General features: G+C 39.8%; 2 protein-coding genes across 2 annotated transcripts in view; one reads left to right on the top strand and one right to left on the bottom strand.

The window, feature by feature from the left end:
- The window catches only part of dzank1 (double zinc ribbon and ankyrin repeat domains 1), a 102239-nt gene extending 88454 nt beyond the window's left edge, over positions 1-13785 (bottom strand). Inside the window, exons 1-3 of the mRNA XM_043696847.1 lie at positions 13730-13785; positions 8031-8172; positions 832-985 (exon numbers count right to left, since the gene is read on the bottom strand). Coding sequence (XP_043552782.1) covers positions 832-985; positions 8031-8172; positions 13730-13777 — 344 coding nt within the window. The 5' untranslated portion in view covers positions 13778-13785. The remainder of the gene's footprint in view (positions 1-831; positions 986-8030; positions 8173-13729) is intronic.
- A 1314-nt stretch (positions 13786-15099) lies between these two features.
- polr3f (polymerase (RNA) III (DNA directed) polypeptide F) overlaps positions 15100-24737 on the top strand; it is a 36059-nt gene continuing 26421 nt past the window's right edge. Inside the window, exons 1-2 of the mRNA XM_043696336.1 lie at positions 15100-15578; positions 22812-22929. Of these exons, the coding sequence (XP_043552271.1) occupies positions 15523-15578; positions 22812-22929 (174 nt within the window). The 5' untranslated portion in view covers positions 15100-15522. The remainder of the gene's footprint in view (positions 15579-22811; positions 22930-24737) is intronic.

Below are 24737 nucleotides of genomic sequence, written 5' to 3'. Positions count from 1 at the left end.
CATTCTGAAAGAATAATGAGGGAATGTAATTGTAAGGAAAATCTTACAATTACAAAAGTTGTGCAGGAACACAGAATATACAGGTTGAGAGGCAATAGGAGTGGGACTTTATAAACAAATATTTCAATGTGACAGACCAATTTGGAACATTTAAAAATGCATATGGAATCCAGGACTTTATAAATTGATTCAAAGAATACATAACAAGGAAGCTATACTGAGCCTTTATAAATCACTGGTTAAGTCTCAGCGGGGGCACTGAGTCCAATTGCAAGTACCGTGTTTTAGAAAGGATGTCAAAGCCTTGGAGAGGATGCAGAGAAAATTTGCTAAAACGGTACACGGAACTAGGGACTTCAGTTTCATAAAGAGACTAAGAAGCTGAGATTGTTCTTTGAGACAACTGAGATTTAACAGGGATGTTCACAATTTAAGGATTTTGCTTTAGGTGAAAGGAAGAAACTTTCCACTGGCAGGAGGATCACCACCAAAGGAAACAGACTGCGGATTATTGGCAGAAAAACGAAAGTGAGCAGAGATTTTAGTTTACGTAGAAAATGATGATGATCTGAAATACCCTGCCTAAAAGGATGATGGATCCTGATTTAATAGTAACTTTTAAAATGAGTTTGTATATGTGCTTGAAAAGGGAAAAGAATGAGAGGATACAGAAAAAGAGTAAGGGAGTCAGATTAGGTGGAAGGTTTTGGCACATAGCTGGCATGGACACAACAAGGCAAATGAGTTGCTTTGTCCTGTATGATTTTCTGGATCAATATAAAATAATTTCAAATTATTTTAATTTTTCTTTTAGACATTTGGGAGATTTACCTAGAAACAGCATAAGCTTTAATGATTCCTTTGCCTGCTTGCAATGTGAATGGTTCTCTGTATTTTATGGTTGAATTCTCCCCATAACTTGGTTTCTTCAAGAATTGAGGTCTGCTGCCATTTACTGTGTAGTATATATCCACGTCAGGGGTGTCTATCAAATAGAAAGGGAAAAATAAAATTGTCATTCAGAAGTTTGCTTTTGTTAGAATGAAATTTCTAAAAGATTTTTTACCTTTAAGTGCAACTTGAATTAAAAGATGAGAAAAGCAGGGATTACTCACCTTAGAGCAAGTTAAGGGGTATTCAAAATCTGAATGGCTTTGATATTGTAAATAAGGAGAAACAGTTGCCACTAGCAGATTGTCAGTAGCTGTAGATCATGGGTGAGATAACTGACAAACAAGCCAAAGGTGAATAAGGAAAATTGTTATAATGTGGTATTTTATTCAGATCTGCAATACAGTGCTTGGAAAGGTTTCAGAAGCAGGTTCAACAGTTACTATCAAGAGCGAACTGGATCAATTTTCTATTGAACATTGGGAAACATTAAGAGTTATGGTAAAATGCCAGTGGGCATGGAACTAATAGGATACTTATTTCAAAAGGCCATCACAGGCAATGTGGGCTGAATGGCTTCCAACTCAGTTGTAAGATTTGACAACTGGTTGGAGATGGCAAAGTATTCCAAACAAGTGCAGAGCTCAAATCACTGTGGAAACAACTTCCTTTTAACAATGCTGGACTTGTTAGAACAATAACTGCCACATGGTAGAAAGTAAACAAAGATATGCTGATTTACGTTTCCTTGCAAGTGTTTATTTCATGGAATTTAAGCTTCTTACACTGATCAATTCACAGTATTTCAACCTGCCACTTCCTGATTATAAAGCATTGTTAAAGCATTTGTATATTGGGTGAAGTTCAATAATATCCAACAGCAACATTCCTGCCTCAGAATTTGTTTCTTTACCCCTGCACGTGTCAACATGCTGCATTCCCACATTAATTTAAAATGAAAATTTCAATCCATTTCAGCTCTAATCAAATATTAAAGCTCTTGTTTTGTATATTATTCTATAGTCTGATTTTAAGCATTATATTATATTTTGAAGCCAGAGTTTCAGTCTGGACAGACAGATATATCATCTCATCTCCATATATGGAAACTGTTCCTTCTGTACATTGCATGATGGAGAAGTGTAAACATAACTAGTCGCAAAAAGAACTTCAGGCCTAATTTATTACTCTTTTTAAAGGGCATTTGCAGCTGCAGGGAACACTTTTCACATTCATTCAGGACATTGTGACTATAAGTTCTATTCCAGAAACCAGAGCACAAAATCCAATGCTGTCAAAGGTCAGTCTTTCAGACCAGGCTACAGTTGTACTCTCTGGTTTTGATCATATTGCACTATTTCAAAAAGATATATCCCAGCGAGGAAGGAGGATAAACTGACTATGGTTAACCACAGAAGTTAAGGTCAGGATCAAATTGAAAGAAATGATATACAATGTGGAAAAGATTAGTGGTAAATCAGAGAATTGAGAAAGTTTTGAAAGCCAACAATGCTGATCAAAAAAGAAACAAGAGGGAGAAAATTAATTATAATGACAAATTAGAAAGAAATACAAAACCATGCAGTACGGGTTTCTTTAAAAAAGGGAAAGGGAAACGTAGACACCTTAGAGAATGAGGTTGGGGAAATTATGATGGGGGGGCTAAAAATGGCAGAGGAGTTAAATAAATACTTTGCATCAGTCTTCACAGTAGAGAACACTAATGGCATTTCAAAAATATTAAATAGTCATGAGGCTTTTTTAGGAGAGGAAGGGAATAGACATAATAATGATCACACGAGAATAAGTACTCTGGAAACTAAGGGCTAAATGTCCCCTGGACTTGATGGGTTGCATTCAAGTAGCTGCAGATATAGTAGATACAGTGGTAGCAAACTTCCATGAATTCTTAAATTCTGAATAAAGAATTGGAAACCTGTCAATGTAACAATCTTCTACAAAAAGGAGCATGACAAAAAACAAATAACTGTAGGACAGTTAACTTAATACTATCATTGGGAAAATGTTATATTCTATTATAAAAGGATACAACAGCAGAACATTTAGAATACATAAAATTATAAAAGCAGAGTTAGCATAATTTCATGATGGGGAAATTATGCCTGTCAAATTTATTACAGTTCTTCGAGGAACTAACAAGAAGGGGAAATAAATGGGAAGCAGTAGCTGTAATTTACTTGGATTTCCAGAAGGCATTTAATAATGTTCCATATATAAGATTACTGAATAAGATCAAAGTCAAGAGTGTTGAGACTAGTATATTAGCATAGATAGAGGATTGGCTAAAAGACAGAATTTGGATAAAGAGACATTTTCAAGATGACATCCTGTAACAAGTGGAATGCCACAGGGATTGGTGAGACCACACAGTTATTTACAGGAATATTAATGACTTGGATGACAGAAATGAACTATGGCCAAGTTTGCCAATGACACAAGCAGGGAAGGCAAGTAGTGTGGATAACACAAGATGTCTACAGAGAGATATTGATAGGTTAAGTGAGTGGGTAAAAACTTGGTAGATAGAATATAGTGTGAGTAAATGAGAGTTTATGTACTTTGGCAGGAAGAATAGAAGGGATGAATATTATTTAAAATGGAGAAAGACGGAAAGCTACCGCAAAGAGTGATTTGGATGTCTTAGTGCTTGAATCACAAATTAAAACATCCAAGTCCAGTGGATAATAGGGAAGGCAAATGGAATGCTGACCTTTATTTTAAAGAGAATGAGGTATAAAAATAGGGAAGTCATGCTAAGTCTACATCAGCACAAGACAGACCATAGTTGGAATACTATGAATAGTTTTGGTTCCCTTTTCAAAGGAAAGTTATACTGGCATTGGAGGTAATCCAGAGAAGGTTTACTAGGTCAATCAAGATGGAGGAGAGGTTGAGTAGTTTGGGCTTGTACTCATTGGAGTTTAGAAGAATTAGAGACTTTACTGAAACATACATGGTTCTTGAGGGCTTGACAGGGTAGATGTAGAGAGATTGTTGCCCCTTGTGGAAGTGTAGGACATACTCTCAGAGATGTCCATTTTAGACAGAGGTGAGGAGTTTCTTTCTTCTCAGAGAGGAGTGAATTTGTGGAGAGAGCTGTGTAAAGAATTTGTGGAAACTGCAGAGAGCTGTGTAGGCTATGTCATTAAGTATATTTAAGACTGAAATTCCTAATCATTAAGGAAACTATGGGTTATGGAGATAAGGCAGGAATCATCAGATCAATCATGATCACATTGAACAAAGCACTACATTTGATAGGCTAAATGGCTTACTTCTGGTCCTATTCTACTGGTCTCAAAACAGTAGAATTATCTTCACCAATGTTGATCTTTCAAGCAATAACACAAAAGAAAATAAATTACCACACTGTTAATTCTGGGACCTTGCTTGTGCAAGTTGCCTGTTCTATTTACTTGCTCTTTTCCAACCACATTTGCAAACTCAATATCAGTTTGATGACAATGAAAAGCTTTAGCATTTCTTGAGATTATGAAAGGCAAATAAGTTTTTCTGTCCTGAAATGAACCCACCATTGTTAGGTGAATAATCATAGCAAATACTTTGCATAGAAAAGATTTTTATAAACAGCAAATTAGATTAAATAAGTTACTAATCTGTTCATTTTGTGTCATGTTTATTGACAATAAGAACATTGTAGAGAACTAGTAAGTTAACTTGGTGCTGACCAAACAGTGTCAAGGGATTGCTAGTACCCATGAACACAGTCAGACATCAGCTTAATGCTTCACATTGATTGATTTATTGTCACATGTACAGAGATACAGTGAAAAATTTTGTTTACGAGCAATAGAAGCAGATTATAGTAATCAAGGATGTACAGATCAAAAAGACTTAGACAGAGGCATACTGGTTAAATATTATCAGGGTGTGCGCTAGGCAAGATCAGAGTTAGCAAGATCAGTATTATAGGAGGCTAGACAGCCCATTCATCAGTCTAATAATGGCTGTGAAGAATTGTTCCTGAACCTGCTGGTCTGTGTGTTCAGGCTTCTATATCTTCTGACTGACTGAAGAGGTTGTAGGAGTTCATTACCAGGGTGCGATGGGTCTTTGATGATGATGCTAGTCTTTCTGCGGCAGTGAGCTGCATAAATGGAGTCCAAGGATGGAAGTGGTGTTGTTGTGCCTTCTTGAGAGTTGCATCTACAATGGAAGCCCAGGATGTCGGTTATCATAATTCTGAGGAACTTGATGTTCTCTACCCTTTCAACCTCAGTTCTGTTGACGTAGATGGGACCGTGTTCTCCTGCTTTCTTTCTGAAGTCAACGTTCAGTTCCTTAGCTTTGACGACGTTGAGAGATTGTTCTCATCGCACCACATTACCATAATGGTTAGCATATCAGTGGCCAGATTTTCTCAGCTTATTACTGAGCTGCAGTTGAGGTTCCATGCACAATGACTGATGAAAATTTTGAAAACATGTCTTTCCAGCAAAGAGATGACAATTTTATCAATTGAGCAAAACTGGTGAAAATGATTCAGAGCAATTTAGTTGTTTTTGCTTTCCTTCTTACGAACTACAAATTAAACGTTGGAGTAGCTATTAAAATGGGGTACTTCCTATTTTGTGTTTCTAGGCCAGACAGAGGTGTCTATTTGCTCAGGTAAATAATACTTCAAACACAAAAGACTTGCATCTGAAGAGTGACTTTCACAACCTCGAAAGCTTCCCAAAATGCATCACTCCCAAGTGAATACATTTTGAAAAGAAGTCATTGCTGTGATGTAGGAAACAGGGCAGCCAATTTAAATACATTAAATTCTCAAATCAGCAGTATAATAATAACCAGATCAACTTTCCTTTTTGTTAAAAAGATGATGGTTAAACAATAGATTCAATATTTAAAACAGTGATATGGGATTGCTTTATGTCCCAATAGGTTTAAAGGGGTCTCAGTTTAATTATTGCTGCAACACTGAAGCAACAGCTTAGATTTTATGCTCACACTCCCAGTGAACTATCTCCCTCCAGTGACAATGAGGGTACAATGCTGTGATTTAGTGGTGAAAGTGTTACACTGAGCCACAGCTGACATTTAGTTTAATAAATACCTATATTTACATCTTTGGCTAACTTCTAAGCACGCAACAGTATTGGAACAAGTGTGAACTGTTCAGCTGCACAGGTAGCACAGCCATCATCAGCTATCAATCTTTGTCACACCTGTCAATTATGCTCAGGAATATCATTAGAGAACAACAAAGTAAAAGTTGTAAGTTTGCTCACTAAGCTAGTAATTGTTGTCAGACGTTTCGTCACCATGCTAGGTAACATTATCAGTGAGCCTCCGTTGAAGCGCTGGCATTCTGTCCCGCTTTCTATTAATGTGTCTTGATCTGTGAAGGTGGGTCATATCATTTCCTGTTCTTTTTCTCAGAGGTTGATAAATGGGGTCCAAATCGATGTGATTAAAGACAGAGTTCTGGTTTGAATGCCAAGCCTTGGGAATTTCCATGTGTCTCTCTGTTTAGCCTGTCCTAAGATGGATGTGTTGTCCCAATCGAAGTGGTGTCCTTCTTATCTGTGTGTAAGGATACTAGTGATAGCTGGTCACGTCTTTTGGTGGCTAGTTGGTGCTTGTGTATCTTGGTGGTGAGTTTACTGCCTGTCTGTCCGATGTAGCATTTGTTCAGTCCTTGCAGTGTACTGTATGTGACATTTGTTTTGCTGGTTGTTGGTACAGGGCTCTTTAAGTTCATCAGTAACTGTTTCAGTGTGTTAGTAGGTTTGTGGGCTAACTGCATCAACATTGATTCGGACCCCATTTACCAACCTCTGAGAAAAAGAACAGGAAATGATATCACCCACTGTAATAGACCAAGACACATAAACAGAAAGCGGGACAGAACACCAGCGCTTGAAGAGAGGCTCACTGACGATGTTACCTCGCCTGGTGATGAAACATCAGAGAAAAATCTACCAGCTCTGTAAGCAAATTTACAGCCTGAACCTCAACCTGAGCTAGAAATCTTCTCAAAAACTGCAAACAAGAAAGTACATTTATATTGAACTAATAAAGCTGAGCCCATGCGGAATTGTAAATGACAAATCATGTTTGAGTAACTTGTTTAAGATTTTTCATGAGGTAACCAAGAAGGTGGATGTTGGCAGTGCAACTAATGCTTGATTAAGTATGAGACTTGTTGGTAAAACTGAAGCCCATAGGATAAAAGTGATAGCAGTGCCATTTACAAGATTGGTCATGGCATAGAAAACAGAGTTATAGTGGGTGACTATTTCTCAAACTGGAGGAGGGTTCACAGTGGAGTTCTCAGTGGTCAGTGCATGGATCATCGCTGTTTTAAATAGATATTAATCATTGGACCCATGGATACAGCACAATTTCAAAATTGCAGATTTGTTTTTAAACAAATTTGTCAAAATTGTTTAAAATCATGAGGTTTGTGGACAAGGAAACAAAAACATTTTCCAATCACTGAATGGTCAATAACCAGCAGGCACAGATTTAAGCTGACTGATAGAAGAACCAGAGCTGACATGGAATCAATGCTTTATTCAAAGATTAGTTTGGATTTGGAACACATGTGTACCATAATAGGGAGCAGATTTAGTGTTGGCAATCAAAAGGCAACTCGATAAATATTTGGAAGAAAAACAAATTGCAGGTTATGGAAAAGACTAAGGGATAAGGTTAAGGGGCTGCTCTTTGAAACAACTGGGATATGATTTACAGTCACTTGTTTCTATGCAGTACTATTCTAAGATTTGAAAGTACTTCAGAGAAACAATCAGACACCAATTTGACACCAAGACAGAGGAGCTACTTGGACCAGTGAGTTTTAACAGAGATCTTTCAAGAAGGAGAAAGAAGCAGAGAGTTATGGGAAGAATTCCAGAGTTTAGGGAGTAGAAGCTGAAAGCTCAGCCATTGTTGGTGAAGCAATAAAAACTGGTGACCCAAAAGAGGCTAAAATTGGAAGAGCACAAAAAGACTGACTGAAAAAGTAGTGACCTTTGCATCTGGAAGCAAATATATTTCTGTGATTCTAATACTGAGATTGCCCCAAAACATTCACAATGTTAGAAACCACTCCATATCAACTATAGTCAAGAAACCATTCTTTTTATTACCTGATTTGAGTTCGATAGGAGTGTTAGTATCAATTTCATTCTTGAATTTACCAAGGAGAGGAATCCTCAGTGGGATGATGTGTGGGACTGCAACAGATCCGGCTGTCATTCCTTTAGACAACAGACACCTCCAGGATGAGGTCTGAGACAACACAATGGGAGAGTGAACCTTCTGAACATCAGTGAGTGACATAACCATGTTTAGCTCCAGCCAGAAAGCCAGGTTAAAATAAATGTTATTCTAAGAAAGGACAAAGTTATTCAGGAACTATCAATGACAGCAGGAGTCTCACCAACAAACAAACTCAAATAATTAAATTTATGAGCAAGAAAGAACCCAAAATTGTAAATAACCCCAGCAATCTACACCCAATTGTGTTGTTAATAATCATTTACTTCAATTATTAATTTAATACTATAATAAATTTCTCCAATTATTAATACTAGTAGTTATTCATAAAGAATTCAAATAACAATGCTAATTAATATCAAATGATGGTTAGTAGCATAATGAATACTTATAATACATAGCATACACAAGCCAAAGAAAATTTGTTATCTCAATGAGTATCAATAAGTCCAATATTTAAAAATTACAATGATTATCAGTAACTACATGGATTATAAATAACCTCCAATTAATTAGTGATTCAATTATAACTCTAATGATAATTAATAATAGGATTGTTTATTAATAATTCTGACTTTTCATATTAATGCAGGAAGTGAATATAATTAATAATGAGGTAATAATTTTCATTCATCCCTCATTACCTTTCTGGTGAGTCATTTTATAAATAACAGAGTGGCTTGCTAGGCCAGTTCAGAGGGCAGTTGAAAGACAACAGTACTTATGTGGGTCTGGAGCTACATATACATTAAACAGGACAGAGACTGCAGACTTCATTCTCTATTAGTAAAATATTAGTAAGCCAGATGGATTTATACTGCACTATGATGCAGTAGTTTGCAGGCTCTAATATGGGGTATAGCTGTTTCTTGATTCCAAAATGATTTAATTACCACAATTTAAATTGCCCAGCTGCCATGGGGAGGTTTAAATTCAAGGTAAGGATTTTGCATTTCAGGTCTGGGCCCCGAGAAGCAGTCACCAAATGGTGATTTTCCCTGAACTAGCAACAGTGGACAAAGGGCACAATCACTGTCCAATTATGAACAGCAGGTGGACTCTCAATCCTTCATCTTGAAAGATGCAGAGGCCTACTGTTGTAGACTTGGGAGAAGGTGCCCTATAATGCTGCAATCCACTCAGCAACTTTTAAAATGCTCAAGCAAAGAATAGTGACAGCTACCATGGGACCTGTCACCCGCTTACTGGGAAGGGCCACAAGACTGATCTGGAGTTCCCCTACCATGATCTACTAAGGAGAAGCCACCCCTGGGTATCAGACCTGGGTATGAAACAAAAGTCCAGTCAGCCTCTGACAACTGGCCTTTCATTTACCTTTAATAGACTATCCCCAAAAACCCATCTCCAAAGCTCCTGAAGGCAAGGCAGTGCAAGCCAACAGGCAGGCCAGACAGCACCACAAACCCACTGTCTCTGGCTCATTCATCCAGGCCTCGAGATTAATAGTCCAATAATTTAATCATTAAAACCTCCTCCTCGTGTCAATAACTAATAACCCAATTATTACTGATTACATTTTGGCACTTCATAAATAATAGACCAACGCACCAGAAACAGCGTTCTGCGACTCTATCCAGATGCCGCTTTGCACGAACACCACAGGGTCGCTCCTGGCAACACCCGCACTGCGCGGCTATGCCTCCTCCGATGGGCCGTCTCTTGTCGCCTGGCAACCGCCACAAGCAATCAAATCAACTCTTACAGCGGCATTAGCAACGGCGCCTGTGAACGACGCACGCGCAGTTAGAGTCTGGCCGAAGAGGCGGGTGAGGGGACACAGGTGTGGGCAGGTAGACATGGGGGTGACCCAGACTCAGACCTGATTGGTTACTAAGACCAGCAGTTGTGTCCAGGGCTTACATTTCAGTCCATCCCGTCAGTTCCTTCCCAAACTTAGACCATTTGACGTGACAGCAGAGACTAAGAACTCTGATCTAGGCAGAATGCCGGATATTCAGAACCAACCAGTGGTGGAGCACAGTGGTACATTCTAAAAGTTTGCCATTGGGATGAATATTGGCCACAACGTTCGGCAAAGTCCAGTGAGTCTTTAAAATGAGCCACAAGCTCTGCTAAGCCACCCAAACAGGTAGCTCATGCTTTGTTGAAGTTTTAAGCCAAAATATGCTATTTCTGAACATGCAATTGTACTATCTACTGCAAAGAGGTGCAGTCCAGATCATAGCAGTCTTATTTCTGACTCAAAAGTTATGGATTCATATAATGAACACAATATGGCACTTAGTGTAGAACTGAGAGTGCTGTACCATCAGAGCTGCCATCTTTCCAATAAGATGTTCAAATACAGTTGTCTACTGTCTCAGGTGGACATAAAATATTCTATGGCATTACTGTAAATAAGAACAGGTGAGTTATCCTTTGTATCCTGGCCAATATTTATCCCTCATGAACAAATTAACAAAAAGATTATCAGATCATTATCACTTTTTATTGGAAACTTGCTGAGTACAAATTGGTTACTGCATTTCTTAGTTCCTACAACAGTGATTGTGTTTTTAAAAGTACTTCAACAGAAGCCAAGAATCAGACTTGGGACCTTGTGGTGTACACATGCAAATTTAGGAGCAGGGGTCGACCACTTGGCTCCTCAAGGCGGCGAAAGTGAGGACTGCAGATGCTGGAGATCAGAGTCAAGATTAGAGTGCTGCTGGAAAAGCACAGCAGGTTAGGCAGCTTCTGAGGAGCAGGAAAATCGATGTTTCGGGCAAAAGACCTTCATCAGGAATGGCCCCTCACTTGTCCCCTCAAGCCTCTCCACCATTCTCTAAGATCAGACTGATTTTGATTAGTCCACATTTCTACCTCACCCTAATTACTTTTAGTTCCCTTGCTCATCAAGAATCCAACAATCTTTGTCTTAAAATATTCAAAGATTCTGCTTCAATTGCTTTTTGAAGATGGTAGTACCAAAGACCCACAACCCTGTGAGAAAAAAATATCTTTGTTTCTGATTGAAATAAGTGGCCCCTTATTTGTAAACAGTAACCCTGAAATATCGGTTCTCCCACAAGAGGAAATATCCTTTCATATGCACCCTGTCAAGACTGTTCAGGATCTTTTTTTTGTTTCAATCAAGTCACCTCTCACTTTTCTAAACTCCAGTGGATACAAGAATAGCCTGAAAACCATTCTTCATACCTGAAAACCATTCTTCATAAGACAACCTGCCCATTCCAAGTTATGGAATGAGAAAGTGGAGTTCCTATTTAGGATACTGATTAAGGATGATCAGCCATGATCATATTGAATGGTGGTGCAGGCTCGAAGGGCAGAATGGCCTACTCCTGCACCTATTGTCCATACCCCTATCTAGTTAGGGGTATGGGTGGGTTGCGCTTCGGCAGGTCGGTGTGGACTTGTTGGGCCGAAGGGCCTGTTTCCACATTGTAATGTAATCTAATCTAAATCTAATCTAGATCTGCCATGATCTTACTGAAGGTGGAAAAGGCTTGAAGAGCCTATTGTCCTAATCTTGCTTCTAAAGTTCTACTTTCCCATGGATCTGTTTTGACTTGCTCTGCTTGGCTGCCCAGAGTTTTCCAGGTGGTTGTCGGGTCCTCTAAACTTGTTTAATATTGACAGATAAACCATGGGATGCCAAATAGTTGTCCTCTATAGTTTGCTGTATTCAGAATTGGGCAGTTTACAGCAAGGCAAATCGTTGGGAGGATTCCCAAGTCAGCAATGGCCAATTTAATTCTTGTTGCCTCTCCTTTTCCTCAGGATCCCACAAAATAACTTTGGTTCAATTACCTATGGAACTGATCATCATGTGTCCAAAACGGCCAACAAGAAGTGCGACTGTATTTGACATCTGGTATCCTATTTGGGTCATAGGGTCCTGTTTGCTATAATAAAATTATCCCCTGAATTGGGTGGATGTTTTGGATAATAGGATACTCTGTCACGACATATGCAGATTAGACCACTATTCCCATATGAAACTGTTACTACTCCTCTAGTTACAGAAGAACTCAACCAATTCCTGCACCTAAAACTTTCATTTTCCTACAATTATTCAATTGGTACATCCCTCCTCATTTTCTCACACCAGAGTGATTGCTGTACTTATAGTAGTTTGCATAAAAATAAGTAGTTTCATTGGAATATAAAATATGGTGGCTAACAAGTTGATTAAAATATTTTTAATGTAATGCAAACAAACATGTGCGCCATTCCATTCTTGTTTGATGTAAGTTCTGAAAAAATTACTATCTGACAGTGGGAGAAGACATCAAATTCCAACCTGCACCTTTTTACTTTGAAATTCCCTCACTACAGCAATTATATAGTACCTACACCACAGGATCAAGTCACTTGACTCACCAGATCTACACCAGTATTTATTTATACACAACATTAATCTCTGGATGTAGGTTTGCTTGCTGAGGTAGAAGGTTTGTTTTCAGATGTTTCGTCACCATACTAGGCTCACTGAAGATGTTACCTAGTATGGTGACGAAACATTTGAAAATGAACCTTCCAGCTCAGCGAGCAAACTACATCCAGAACCTCAACTTGAGCTAGAAATCTTCTCACAACTTGCTAACACTAATCTCCTCTAACTCTGATTACCCCATGTCCTCAAATCCCTATAATCAATTACGAGTCAGATATATATTGTCTTTAAGAAGGCATATAGAAACATTAGTTACAGCAGAAATTGAGTACTGTACTGTGTACAGTTCTTGTCCCCTCATTTCAGTAAGGATATAACTGCCATCCAATGGATACAGAGGAGATGTTACAAAGATGTGGCCAGAATTGGAAAATTGCAGCTATGAGGAACGATTGGGTAGGCTTAGGTGGAGGCTGACGGTAGATTTAATTGTGGTGTACAGGTTAAGAGGGGCTTGAACAGAGTGGATGGGAAAAACCTATTTGTCCTTGGCAGAGGGGTTATGACTGGGGTGCATATATTTAAAGTGACTCTTAGGAAGATTGGAGGGGAGACGACAAAAATGTTTTACATCCAGGCACTGGTAGGAGTCTGGAACTCATTGTCTAAAAGTTGAAGCAGCAACCTTCAACGCATTTGAAGGGTCTCTGATAGGCACTTGAAACCTCCAGAGATTAAGGACCAAGTGCTGCAAAAGGATTAGACAGGTTGACTCACTTTTCAGCAGCGTAAAGTGAAAAAGATGTACAGCCTTCTTCTGTGCCATAAACATTTATACATTATTGGGATATTTGAAAAGGAGGAATGTGCGGGGATGTGGTTTTGGGACAATGGGATGGCAGTATGGTGCACCGTCAGCATGGACATAATGAGTTGAGTGGCTTTGTCCTGTGCTATAATAATTTTATCCTGCAAGTTACTTCTTAAATTTATCAATGATATCTGATTCAATCATCCCATTTAAAATTTAAAGAAATTATTCTAAATACTGTTAGTGGCTATATTTTTGCCCCTTGCTCTGGCCTCATTCACAAGTGAAAACAGTTTCCCCACATCTACCCCATTGAGCTTCTTTACAACTTTAAAGATCTCTACAAGGTATACTCAACTTTCTTTCTACTATCGTACCTGTATATTCTGATAGCATACGCGGCACGGTGGCACAGTGGTTAGCATTGCTGCCTCACAGCGCCAGAGACCCGGGTTCAATTCCCGCCTCAGGCGACTGACTGTGTGGAGTTTGCACGTTCTCCCCGTGTCTGCGTGGGTTTCCTCCGGGTGCTCCGGTTTCCTCCCACAGTCCAAAGATGTGCAGGTCAGGTGAATTGGCCATGCTAAATTGCCCGTAGTGTTAGGTATGGGGTAAATGTAGGGATATGGGTGGGTTGCACTTTGGCGGGTCGGTGTGGACTTGTTGGGCCGAAAGGGCCTGTTTCCACACTGTAATGTAATCTAATCTAATCATACCTTAAAACATACTTTTTTTGATCAATCTTTAGATTACCAGTGATTTATTTATTTGTATTCCCCCAAAAAATCTTTGTTCCTCGTCCCATCTTTTAACTTGAAAATTCAAATCTGAAATGCATTAACCTGAAAGGGTGGCAGAATCAGATTTCGGACTAACTTCCAAATGGGATTGTGATAAATAATTTTTTAAAATGTCAGACTCCGCAGAAATAGTTTCAGGTGAAGGGAAAATGCATGGTTAAATTTAAAAAGTCCACAATGTTGATATCTGAGTTATGGTGCTCGGGTTAGTTTCAGGAAAACAGCTACCTAGCCGCTCATATAGCGTGAAGTCGTTGCATTTTATAAACTAAAATCATCACAGAAAGCTAACTTTAGTTATTAGTCTCTCACCATTTTAACACGGTTAGAAATCCCACAACAAGAAATTATAATAAAATAGGCTTACTTGGAAGCACTAGCTTTCGAAGTGCTGCTCCTTCATACGGTGGTTGTAGAATCACCTGTTGAACGGGCAGTGCTCCGAAAGCTAGTGCTTCCAAATAAACCTGTTGGACTATAACCTGGTGTGTGATTTTTTTTAACTTTGTCACCCCAATCCAACACCTGCCCGTCCACATTTCAAGTGTCAGATTGATGGGAATAACTATCTGGCTCTACGAATTAATTAGAAACTTTTAATTTTTACTTTATTTTCTCTTAATCCGAAATTTTTCGCCCCGTCTATTTCTTTCTGTGCCTGATGTGAAATTAAAGCTCACCCAGTCTACATTTTCTCCTCCTCGCCCTTATCCCCGTTATTACTTTCCTTAAATTTGATCAGTTAATGAGATTTTGTTTAACTTTGCTGCGCCATTATCAGATCCCACGTAAAGCAAAACTAAACGAATGCATTTTTAAGACATCTATTTTCCTCTCCCAGAGGGATGGTAAACGTGTTGTCTCGGATGATTGCTCGTCCTTTGCAACACAAAGTCTGCAACTAACCACTCTTGATAACAGGGCTTGCAGCAAAAGCGCCAAACTCTGGTTAGGCCCCAGTTCAAACTAGATAGCTGCTTCTCAGATTGCCAGAGAACATGGTCACAGAATTAATCCGCTGCCTCTTTGGTTTTTCACTAGTTTCAGAACTGCCTTGTAATTAACGACGAGAAGCGAGGGGTGCAGCCTGGCAAATGAATCTCTGGCCTTTTTGCAGAATAAGAGGCTGAGCCGACAGAATGAAAGGCCCCCAGCTCAGAGTTGACGCTGTGGATCGTTAACCTCGGGGTTGGAGGGTGAGCCTGGCATTTGGAACGTTGATGCTGAGATTTGATACAACGAACGCAAGAATTGCAACATTGGACCGAGGGGCACGTCAACAGCACTGTAGACCAGATCCAAAAACAAATCCTTCAGTCGCCAATATGTTGTCATGCTGATAATTGAATCAGCACCAATATATTGAAATAATGGCTGATGTGAAAGTGAAGCAAGAAGCAGTAGATTCTGTAGGGCTGGAAAGCAGGTAATGTTTTTGTGTAGCTCTTGCCTTCTTGTTACTGGCTACAATGACAGGATAGAGCCATTTTCGCGTTGTAAAATTCCACTACTGAAGAAAGGTTTTCACTCTTCAGACGCTGCTGAAAATTTCCGTGCTATTTGAGACTTCTAGCATGGGGAGTATTTAATTTCTGCCTTCCCCACGTCTCCCAACCGTGTCGTCTTTGTCTTGTTTACATGGCACTTACTAGAAAGGGCCAATTCGCTCCCTTTCACATCTTAATATACATTTCTTGCATTTCTTTTTTTTCCACTGTTAACAACTCCTTTTGTATTTTGTACTGGCACCTCTACCTTCTGAACTCTTGCTCCTCCTCTGCTTCTGTCAAAAATATAAAAGGATCTACTTTCCAACACCTTTCAATTCTGAAGAAGTCATTCCTGACTCGAGGTATTAACTGACTTGAAATGTTAAACTGAGTTTCTCCAGTATTTTCTATTTTTTATGACTTATTTATGTTGCACTTATTAATGGAACATCCTAAGTAACTTCATGTGTACTTTATAGAACAAATCAGGGAGCTTCATATGGCCAAAAACTCAGTAAAGAGGTGTGGGAGTGAGAGAAATGATTTAGAGAGGCAGAGACATGTAGGAAGGCAGTTGAGTTTAGGGCCTGGTCACTAATGGAACAATAAGAGAATCGTCGAAAACCTAAAGGCAGTTCAGCCTATTGTGTCTACACTGGCAGAATAAAATAAACTTCCATCCTGATCCTACTTATTAGCACCTAATCAAAAACCTTGGCAGTTGCAGTGTTTCAGCAGCATGTTCTCACTCCTTTAAAGGTTTCTGCCTCAACCACAATTGAACAGCAAATTCTCGACACTTTGGGGAGAGAGTTTTTCCTTCTATCCCCATTAATCCTTCAACTGATCTCCTTAAATCTGTGCAGCCAATAATAGACCTTCCTGCTAGGGGAAACAGGTCATTCCTGTCCACTCTAGCCAAGCCCCTGTTGACACTGTTTAAGTCACTTCTTGGCTGGCTCTGGAAAACAACCCTAATCTATTGAAATTAAATCGATAATAAGAAATGAATAGGGTCAGATAGTATAGAGTCTGTGGGTAGAATTGAGGAACTGTAAAGGTGAAAAAGCCATAATTGGAGTTATGTATCGGCCTCCAAAAAGTAGTCAGCAGCTGGGGCACAAGATACACCAGGAGGTAGAAAAAGCTGTATAGGATAGGCAATGTCACAGTCATCATGGGGGAATTTCAATATGCAGGTGAACTAGGAAAATCAGAAAAGGAATTTGTGGAATGTCTGAGATGGCCTTTTGGAGCAGCTTGTGGTGGAGCCCACTAGGGAACAGGCAATATCGGATTTAGTGTTGTGCAATGAGGCAGACTTGATAAGGGAGGTTAAGATGAAGGAACCCTTGGGAGGCAGTGATTGTAAATATGTTTGAATTTACTCTGCAATTCAAGATGGAGAAGATAGAATCAGAAGTAATGGTATTACAGCTGAAAAAAGGCAATTATAGAAGCATGAGGGTGGAGCTAGATAGAATTGACTGGGAGGAGCCGGACAGGAAAGACAGTGGACCAGCAATGGCAGGAGTTTCTGGGATTAATTCAGGAGACACAGGAGAGACTTATCCTGAGGAAAAAGAAGCATGGTACAGGGAGAATTAGGTAACCATGGCTGACTAGGGAAGTCAGGGATTGCATTAAAGGAAAAGAGAAAGCATATAATGTGGTGAAGGAAACCAGAGGACTGGGAAACTTACAAAGACCAACAGAGGGCAACAATTAAAAAGGAGGGAGAAGATTAAATATGAGGGGAAGCTAGCCAGTAATATAAAGGAAGACTGTAAGAGTTTCTTTAGAGAAATAAAGGGCAAAAGTGGACATTGGGCCGCTAGAAAATGATACTGGAGAGATAGTATTGGGAAACAAGGAAGTGGTTGAGGAACTGAATAATTACTTCCTGTCAATTTTCACAGTGGATGACATGAGTAATATCCCAACAATTCAGGAGAGTGAGGGGGCAGAGGTGAGTATAGTGGCAATCACCAAGGAGAAGGTGATAGAAAAACTGAATGGCCTGAAGCTGGATAAATCATCTGGACCAGATGGACTACACCCCAGATTTCTAAGGGAAATAGCTGAAGAGATAGTGGAGGCTATCTTTCAGGAATCACTAGAATCGGGGAAGATCCAAGAGGACTGAAGAATCGTAAACATGACTCCTCTGTTTTAAAAGGGAGTAAGGCAAAAGATGGAAAAATTCAGACCAATTAGCCTAACCATGATTGTGGGTACGATCCTGGAATCCATTATGAAGAATGAGATTTCTGAAAACTTGGAAGCATATGGTAAAATAGGGCAAAGTCAGCATGGTTTCATCAAGAGGAGGTCATGCCTGACAAATCTGCTAGAATTCTTTGAGGTAGTAATGAGCAGGTTAGACCATGGAGAACCAGTGGAGGTTATCTACCTGAACTTCAAGAAGGTCTTTGACAAAGTGCCACACAGGAGGCTACTGAGTAAGATAAGGGCAAAGTACTATCATGGATAGAAGCTTGGTTCTCTGGCAGGAAGCGCACAGTGGGGATAAAAGGATCCTTTTTACGATGGCAGCTGGTGACAGGTGGAGTTCCGCAAGGCTCTGTGTTGGGACCACAACTTTTCACGTTTTTCATTAATGATCTGGATGAAGGAACTGAGGGCTTTTGAGCTAAGTTGCAGATGATACAAAGATAGGTAGGGGGACAGGTAGCATTGAGGAGGCAGGCAGGCTGAAGACGGATTTTGACAGGTTAGGAGAGTGGGCAAAGAAGTGGCTGATGGAGTACTACGTGGGAAAGTGTGAGGTCATGCACTTTGGGAGGAAGAATAGAGGCATAGGGTATTTTCTAAATGTGCAAAGAGACTTGGGAGTCCAGGATTCTCTCAAGGTAAACTTGCAGGTTCAGTCATTAGTTAGGAAGGCAAATGCAATAATGGTGTTTATTTTTAAGAGACATTGAATATAAAAGCAGGGATGCACTTCTGAGGCTATGTAAGGCTGTAGTCAGACCACATTTGGAGTACTGTGCGCAGGTTTTGGCTCCATATCTCAGGAAGGATGTACAGAGGAACACCGATTATCCGAACATCAATTATCTGAAAATCGAATTATCCAAACAGGATCTGAAGATCCCGTGAAACGGTTACAACATAGAGGTGTTACCAACAATGGTGCAATGATTGCATCTTTTGTTTACAGTACAGGGTAAATGATGGCTACTTGCACTGAAGAAGATGTGCAAACGTTACAGCAAAGAGGTGTTAATGACACTGGTGCAACAATCTTAGTCAATTGTCACAATGTTGAAATAATTTTAACACAGAAAAATGACATGCGGAAGGATTTAAAATGCATGACAAAATCAGTGGTGTCTTCATTCCCTCTATGACTTTGTTTGTTTTTTCCACTCAACACCACTTCAAAGTTGTAGCCGCTCAATTGGGGAATCATCACAATAATGAAAAAATATTATTACCTTAACACATTGTGTGCTGTCCTGTGAAGACCATGAAGAGAAATGAGTGTAGGAAATTATGAAGGCATTCATAGTCAAGGGCGCTTTGTTCATGATTGCTGCATCAAGCCATCGACACTTGCGGAATGTTGGTCCAATGGCTTGCGTGTTGGTAGCTGTGACAGTGAAGTGGGCACCTATCCAGACCAAAGGCTAACCACTGACATCACCGAAAACTGCAGACAGCTGGGATTAGGAGACCTTGTAGAGGCTGACATTGATGCTTGGGTGAACTGTGACAATGACATCAGAACAGAGACACTTGGTGATGATCAGATAGTCAACATAGTCACGGAAGCACAGCGGGAAAGTACAGATGCCGTGGTTGGGAAGGAAAATTTGATACCGACACCACCTCCCATTCCCGTTAACGAACCTATTGACAGTGGAGTGGTACAAAACACAAGACTAAGTCGATGCCGTTAAGTTGATGCATCTTTGCCAAATGTTCGCGAAAAAAGAAGAGACAGCAGCAACTCCAGCAACAGCGGCTGGAAATTTTTCTTCGAAGATAAAACCGACCTCCACCTCCAATGAATTTTATTTATTGTACAGGTACACAAAGTGATTTGATTTGTAAAATGTCATGAATGTTTCAGCGATATCCAGTGTTTGTACAAATTTTAGTGATTAAATGAAATAAAAATTCTGTAAACGTGCTTTTTAATGCAGTTATGTGCAGTATGGCTTCCTTTTGTTTAAGGTCAAATTAATTATCCAAATGAAAAACTGCCCACCCAGCAACTTCAAATAATCGAATTCCTCTATACAGCTGTGGAGCCTGTTCAGAGGAGGTTCACGAGAATGGTCCCAGGAATAAAAAGCTTAACATATCAGGACTGTTTAAGGAGTCTGGATCTATACTAAATTTAGAAGGGTGAGTGGGATCTAATTGAAACTTGCAGAATATTGAATGGCTTGGACGGAGTGGATTTTGGGAAGATGTTTCCATTGATAGGAGAGACTAGGATCTGAGAGTGCAGTCTTAGAGTAAAGGGAAGACCTTTTTAGGACTGAGGTAAGGAGAAAAGACTTCAGCTAGAAAGTTGTAAATCTGTAATTCACTGTCAAAGAAGGCTGTGAAGGCAAGGTCATTAAGTACATTTAACCCGGGTTTTTGATTGTTCAAGGGTTACAGGGAGAAGGCAAGAGAATGGGATGAGAAATTTATCAGCCATGATTGAATAGCGGAGCAGACTTGATGGGCTGAATGGCATAACTTCTCCTATGTCTTATGATCTTATGGTTCTGGATGGCCCTGAGGAGCGGTTGAGGAGACCGTGTGCCTGTATTTTCTAGAAATTAGAACAAAAGCCATTAAAACAAATCCCATTAAAAATTATTAAACATTTGAGCAGTAGATAGGGTGAGTGCAAGAACAGTGATTTTAGGGGATTGTCTAGAATGAAGAACCCATTCTTTGAATGAATAAAATACTGGCTATTTTAGAATGGGATGAGTAATGAATCTTTACTTAGAGGGTAATGAACATTTCAAATTCTTTACATCTCAAGACTGTAGCAGCTCAGTCATGGAGTATGTTTAAGACCAAGATCAGTAGATCTCTACTTGCTAATTCTATTAAGGAATAAAAAGTGAATGTGGGAAAATGACATTGAGGTCGATGATCAGCCATTATCTAAAACCTGGATGTAAGTTTGCTCGCTGAGTGGGGAGGCTGGTTTTTCAGACGTTTCTTCACCACACTAGCTAACATCATCAGTGAATGTCCAGTGAAGCACTGGTGTTATGTCCCACTTTATATTTGTGTTTAGGTTTCCTTGGGTTGGCAATGTCATATCCTGTGGTGATGTCCTATCTGGTGTTGATGTAACTTTTTGCTCTTTTTCGAAGAGGGTGGTAGATGGGATCTAAATCGATATGTTTGTTGATACGTCATGCTTGTAGGAATTCTCATGCACGTCTCCGTTTGGCTTGTCCGAGGATGGATGTGTTGTCCAAGTCAAGTCACATCTGTATGTCAGGATACTAGTGATAGTGGGTCATGTCTTTTTGTGGCTAGTTGATGTTCATGTATCCTGGTGGCTAGTTTTTTGCCGGTTTGTCCAATGTAGTGTTTGTTACAGTTCTTGCACAGTATTTTGTAAATGACGTTCATTTTGCTTGTTGTCCCTATAGGGTCTTTTAAGTTCATTAGCTGCTGTTTAATGTGTATTGGCAGATCTGTGAGCTACCATGATGCAAAGAGGTCTGAGTAGTCTGGTAGTGATTTCCGAGATGTCTTTTGTAGGAGAGTGGCTAGATTTTCTGGGCATGTTTTGTCTGCTTGTTGGTGTTTGTTGCTGAGAAATCGGCAGACTGTGTTCATTGGGTACAGTTCTTTTTGAATACACTGTATAGGTGGTTTTCCTCTGCTCTGCTTAGTTACTCTGTGCTGTAGTGTGTGGTGGCTCATTGAAATAATGTTCTAATGTAGCTTCGTTTTGTGGGTGTTGGGATGATTGTTTCTGTAGTTCAATATTTGGTCTGTATGTGCTGTTTTTCTGTAGACGCTGGTTCAAAGTTCCCCATTGACTGTTCGCTCTATTGTGACATCTAGGAATGGCAGCTTGTTGTTTTCCTCTTTTGTGAATTTTATACCAGTAAGTATATTATTTGATGGTCTTGAAGGTTTCCTGTAATTCGTTTCATTTAGTGATGACAAAGGTTAGGGTTGGATGGTTGGCAGAGCTGTTTGTTCCAGTCTCTGCATTACTGTCTTGGCTAAGAACCCTGATATTGGAGATTGCATTCGATTTGTCTGTAGGTTTTGTTATTAAAGGTGAAGTGGGTGATAAGGCATAGGTCCACTAGCTTGACAATGTTGTTCTTGCTGATGAAGTTGGTGGTGTTTGATGTATGTGTCTTTGGTTCTTTGGCATTCCGACCAGAAGTCTATCAACAAACGCATCGATTTGGATCCCATCTACCACCCTCTTAGAAAAAGAACAGGAAATGACATCACATGATATGACATCACCAGCCCAAAGAAACCTAAATATATAAATAGAATGCATGACATGACATAACACCAGCGCTTCACCGGAGGCTCACTGATGCTGTTACTAGTATGGTGACAAAATGTCTGAAAAACGAACCTTCCGGCTCAGCAAGCAAATTTATGTCCAGAACCTCAACCTGTGCAACAAATCTTCTCCACTTCCTATGATCTAGAATCTGGAGCAGGCTCAAGGGGCTGAACGGTTTAATCCTGCTCCTATTCTCCTGTGACTCAGTAAAGATTTTTTTTTTGTTATCAGGTACATATTCAGGAGGTAAGTTTGCATTGGTTTGCATTGACACCAGTTGTGATGGAACAGAAACTGAAGTATGGGAACAACTTTAGCAACATAAAATAATTAAGAAGATCAAATACTTTTCATAGAAGTAAGTTATTCAGAGTTGACCTTTCAAATGATTGTATTTTTTTTACACTGTGTATTGACTCCTCAATGCTATTACCTCGTGATATAAACTATATGTTCTCTGTTCCATCATGAGTATAGCATACGTACTGTAGTTTTTCACTGGTAAGTGCAGTACTGAGGTGATACACTTCTGAATATCTTGTAAGGAGCATACTTGCATTTTACTGTGTCGGAGCAGTTAAATTAGACCATATACTGTAGTTGTCACATTGACTTATTATAATTTCCTTTTTGCTTCTAGGATTATAGAACTCTGCCAGCAGTTCCCACAAGGAATCACAGACCAAGTTATTCAGAATGACATGCCACATGTGGAGCCACAGAAGAGGGCAATGGCTATCAACAGACTTCTCGCAATAGTAGGCTATTAAATATTCATAACAAATCTATTGTATTCATATTGTTCATATGCTAACCTCTGACTCTAAAGCATTTTGGAATATTCAATGAGATTTTTGTGTTGTAGCTACTGTAGTGTGGGAAATTAACAAACATTTGTACACAACAAGGCAATGGCCGAGTGGTATTATCACTAGACCATTAATATGCAAACAGAAACACAAATTGTTGGATCATGGTTTCCCTGCCAGACCTGCTGAGCTTTTCCAGCAGGTTCTATTTCTGATTTACAGCATCCACAGCTCTTTTGCTTTTCACTAATCTGGAAACTTGAGTAATGTTCTGGGTACCGATCCTTCCATGGCAGATGGTGGCAATAAGATTCTAACATTAACGAACCACTAATAATTGGGGAAGGAGTAAAACCCATCTGGTTCACTAATGTCATTCAGGGAAGGAAATCTTTCATCTTTACCTGGTCTGGCATACATGTGATTCCAGACTCTCAATAATGTGGTTGACTCTGAACTAGCCACTCAGTTGTATCAATCACTAAAAATGAAACCTGGATACCTGGCATCAACATAGGACAACTGCAAAACAGCCCTGTTGACCCTGCAAAGTCCCCCTTACTAACAACTGGGGCTAGTGCCAAAATTGGGAAAGCTGTCTCTCACACTATTCAAGCAACAGTCTGACATAGTCATACTCACAGAAGCATTCTTTACAGAATGTCTCAGACATCACCATCACCATCCCTGGATATGTCCTCTCCTACCAACTGGACAGGCCTGGGAGAGGTGACGGCACAGTCAGGAGGGAGTTGCCCTTTGAGTTTTCAATATTTACTCTGGACATTGGAAAATCTCATTGCATCAAGCCAAACATAGTCATGAAAACCTACTGCTGATTCCCTAAGCTGATGACTGTGCTCCTCCATTTGAACAACACTTCAAGGAATCATTGAGGGTGGCAAGGATGCCGAATGTACTCTGGGTGGGAGACTTCAATGTCCACCACCAAGAGTGGCTCAGCAGCAGCACTACCAAACCAGTCACACCCTAAAAGTCATTATTGCAGACCCAATCTAGCAGCAGGTGGTTAGGGAAAAAGTCATATGTAACCATTTCCTCACAAGTCTGCCTGCTGTAGATACATCTGTCTGTTATAATATCAGTAACGAGATATCACACAGTTCATGTGGAGATAGAAGTCCTGCTTTCACATTGAGAGTCCCTTGCACTGTGTGGCTCCATGGTCTGAACTGAAATTGACTGATCTAGCATCTCGAGACTGGGCAACCATAAAGCACTGTGGACCATCAAAAACAGAATCTTATTCAAACACAATCTGCAACCTCAAGGCTAGGCATATCCCTTATTCCATCATTACCATCAAGCAATGGGATCAATCCAGATTCAGTGGAAAGCAGAGAAGGGCGTGCCAGGAGCAGCACCAGGCAAAACCTGGTTATGAGTCACAACAGGATTACTTGCATGCCAAACAACATAAGCAATTAGAGCTAATCGATCTCAAAACCAACAGATGAGATCTAAGCTCCGCAGTTATGCCACATCCAGTCATGAATAGTGGTGGGCAATTAACAACTCACTGAAGGAGGTAGTTCCATAAGTATCACCAGCCTCAATGATGGAGGAGCCTAACACATCAGTGTAGAAGATCAGCATTCATAGTAGTCTTCATTCAGAAGTGCCAAGTGGATGATCCTCCTCTGTTTCCCAGCAGTACAGTTGCCAGTCTTCAGCCGATTTGATTCATTCCATGTGAAATCAAGAAATGGTTGGAGACACTAGATACTTCAAAGGCT

Source organism: Chiloscyllium plagiosum, chromosome 9 (assembly GCF_004010195.1).
Source record: "Chiloscyllium plagiosum isolate BGI_BamShark_2017 chromosome 9, ASM401019v2, whole genome shotgun sequence".
Taxonomy (NCBI): Eukaryota; Metazoa; Chordata; class Chondrichthyes; order Orectolobiformes; family Hemiscylliidae; genus Chiloscyllium; species Chiloscyllium plagiosum.
The sequence above is the reverse complement of the archived record's forward strand: the minus strand, read 5'-3'. Positions and strand labels throughout refer to the sequence as shown.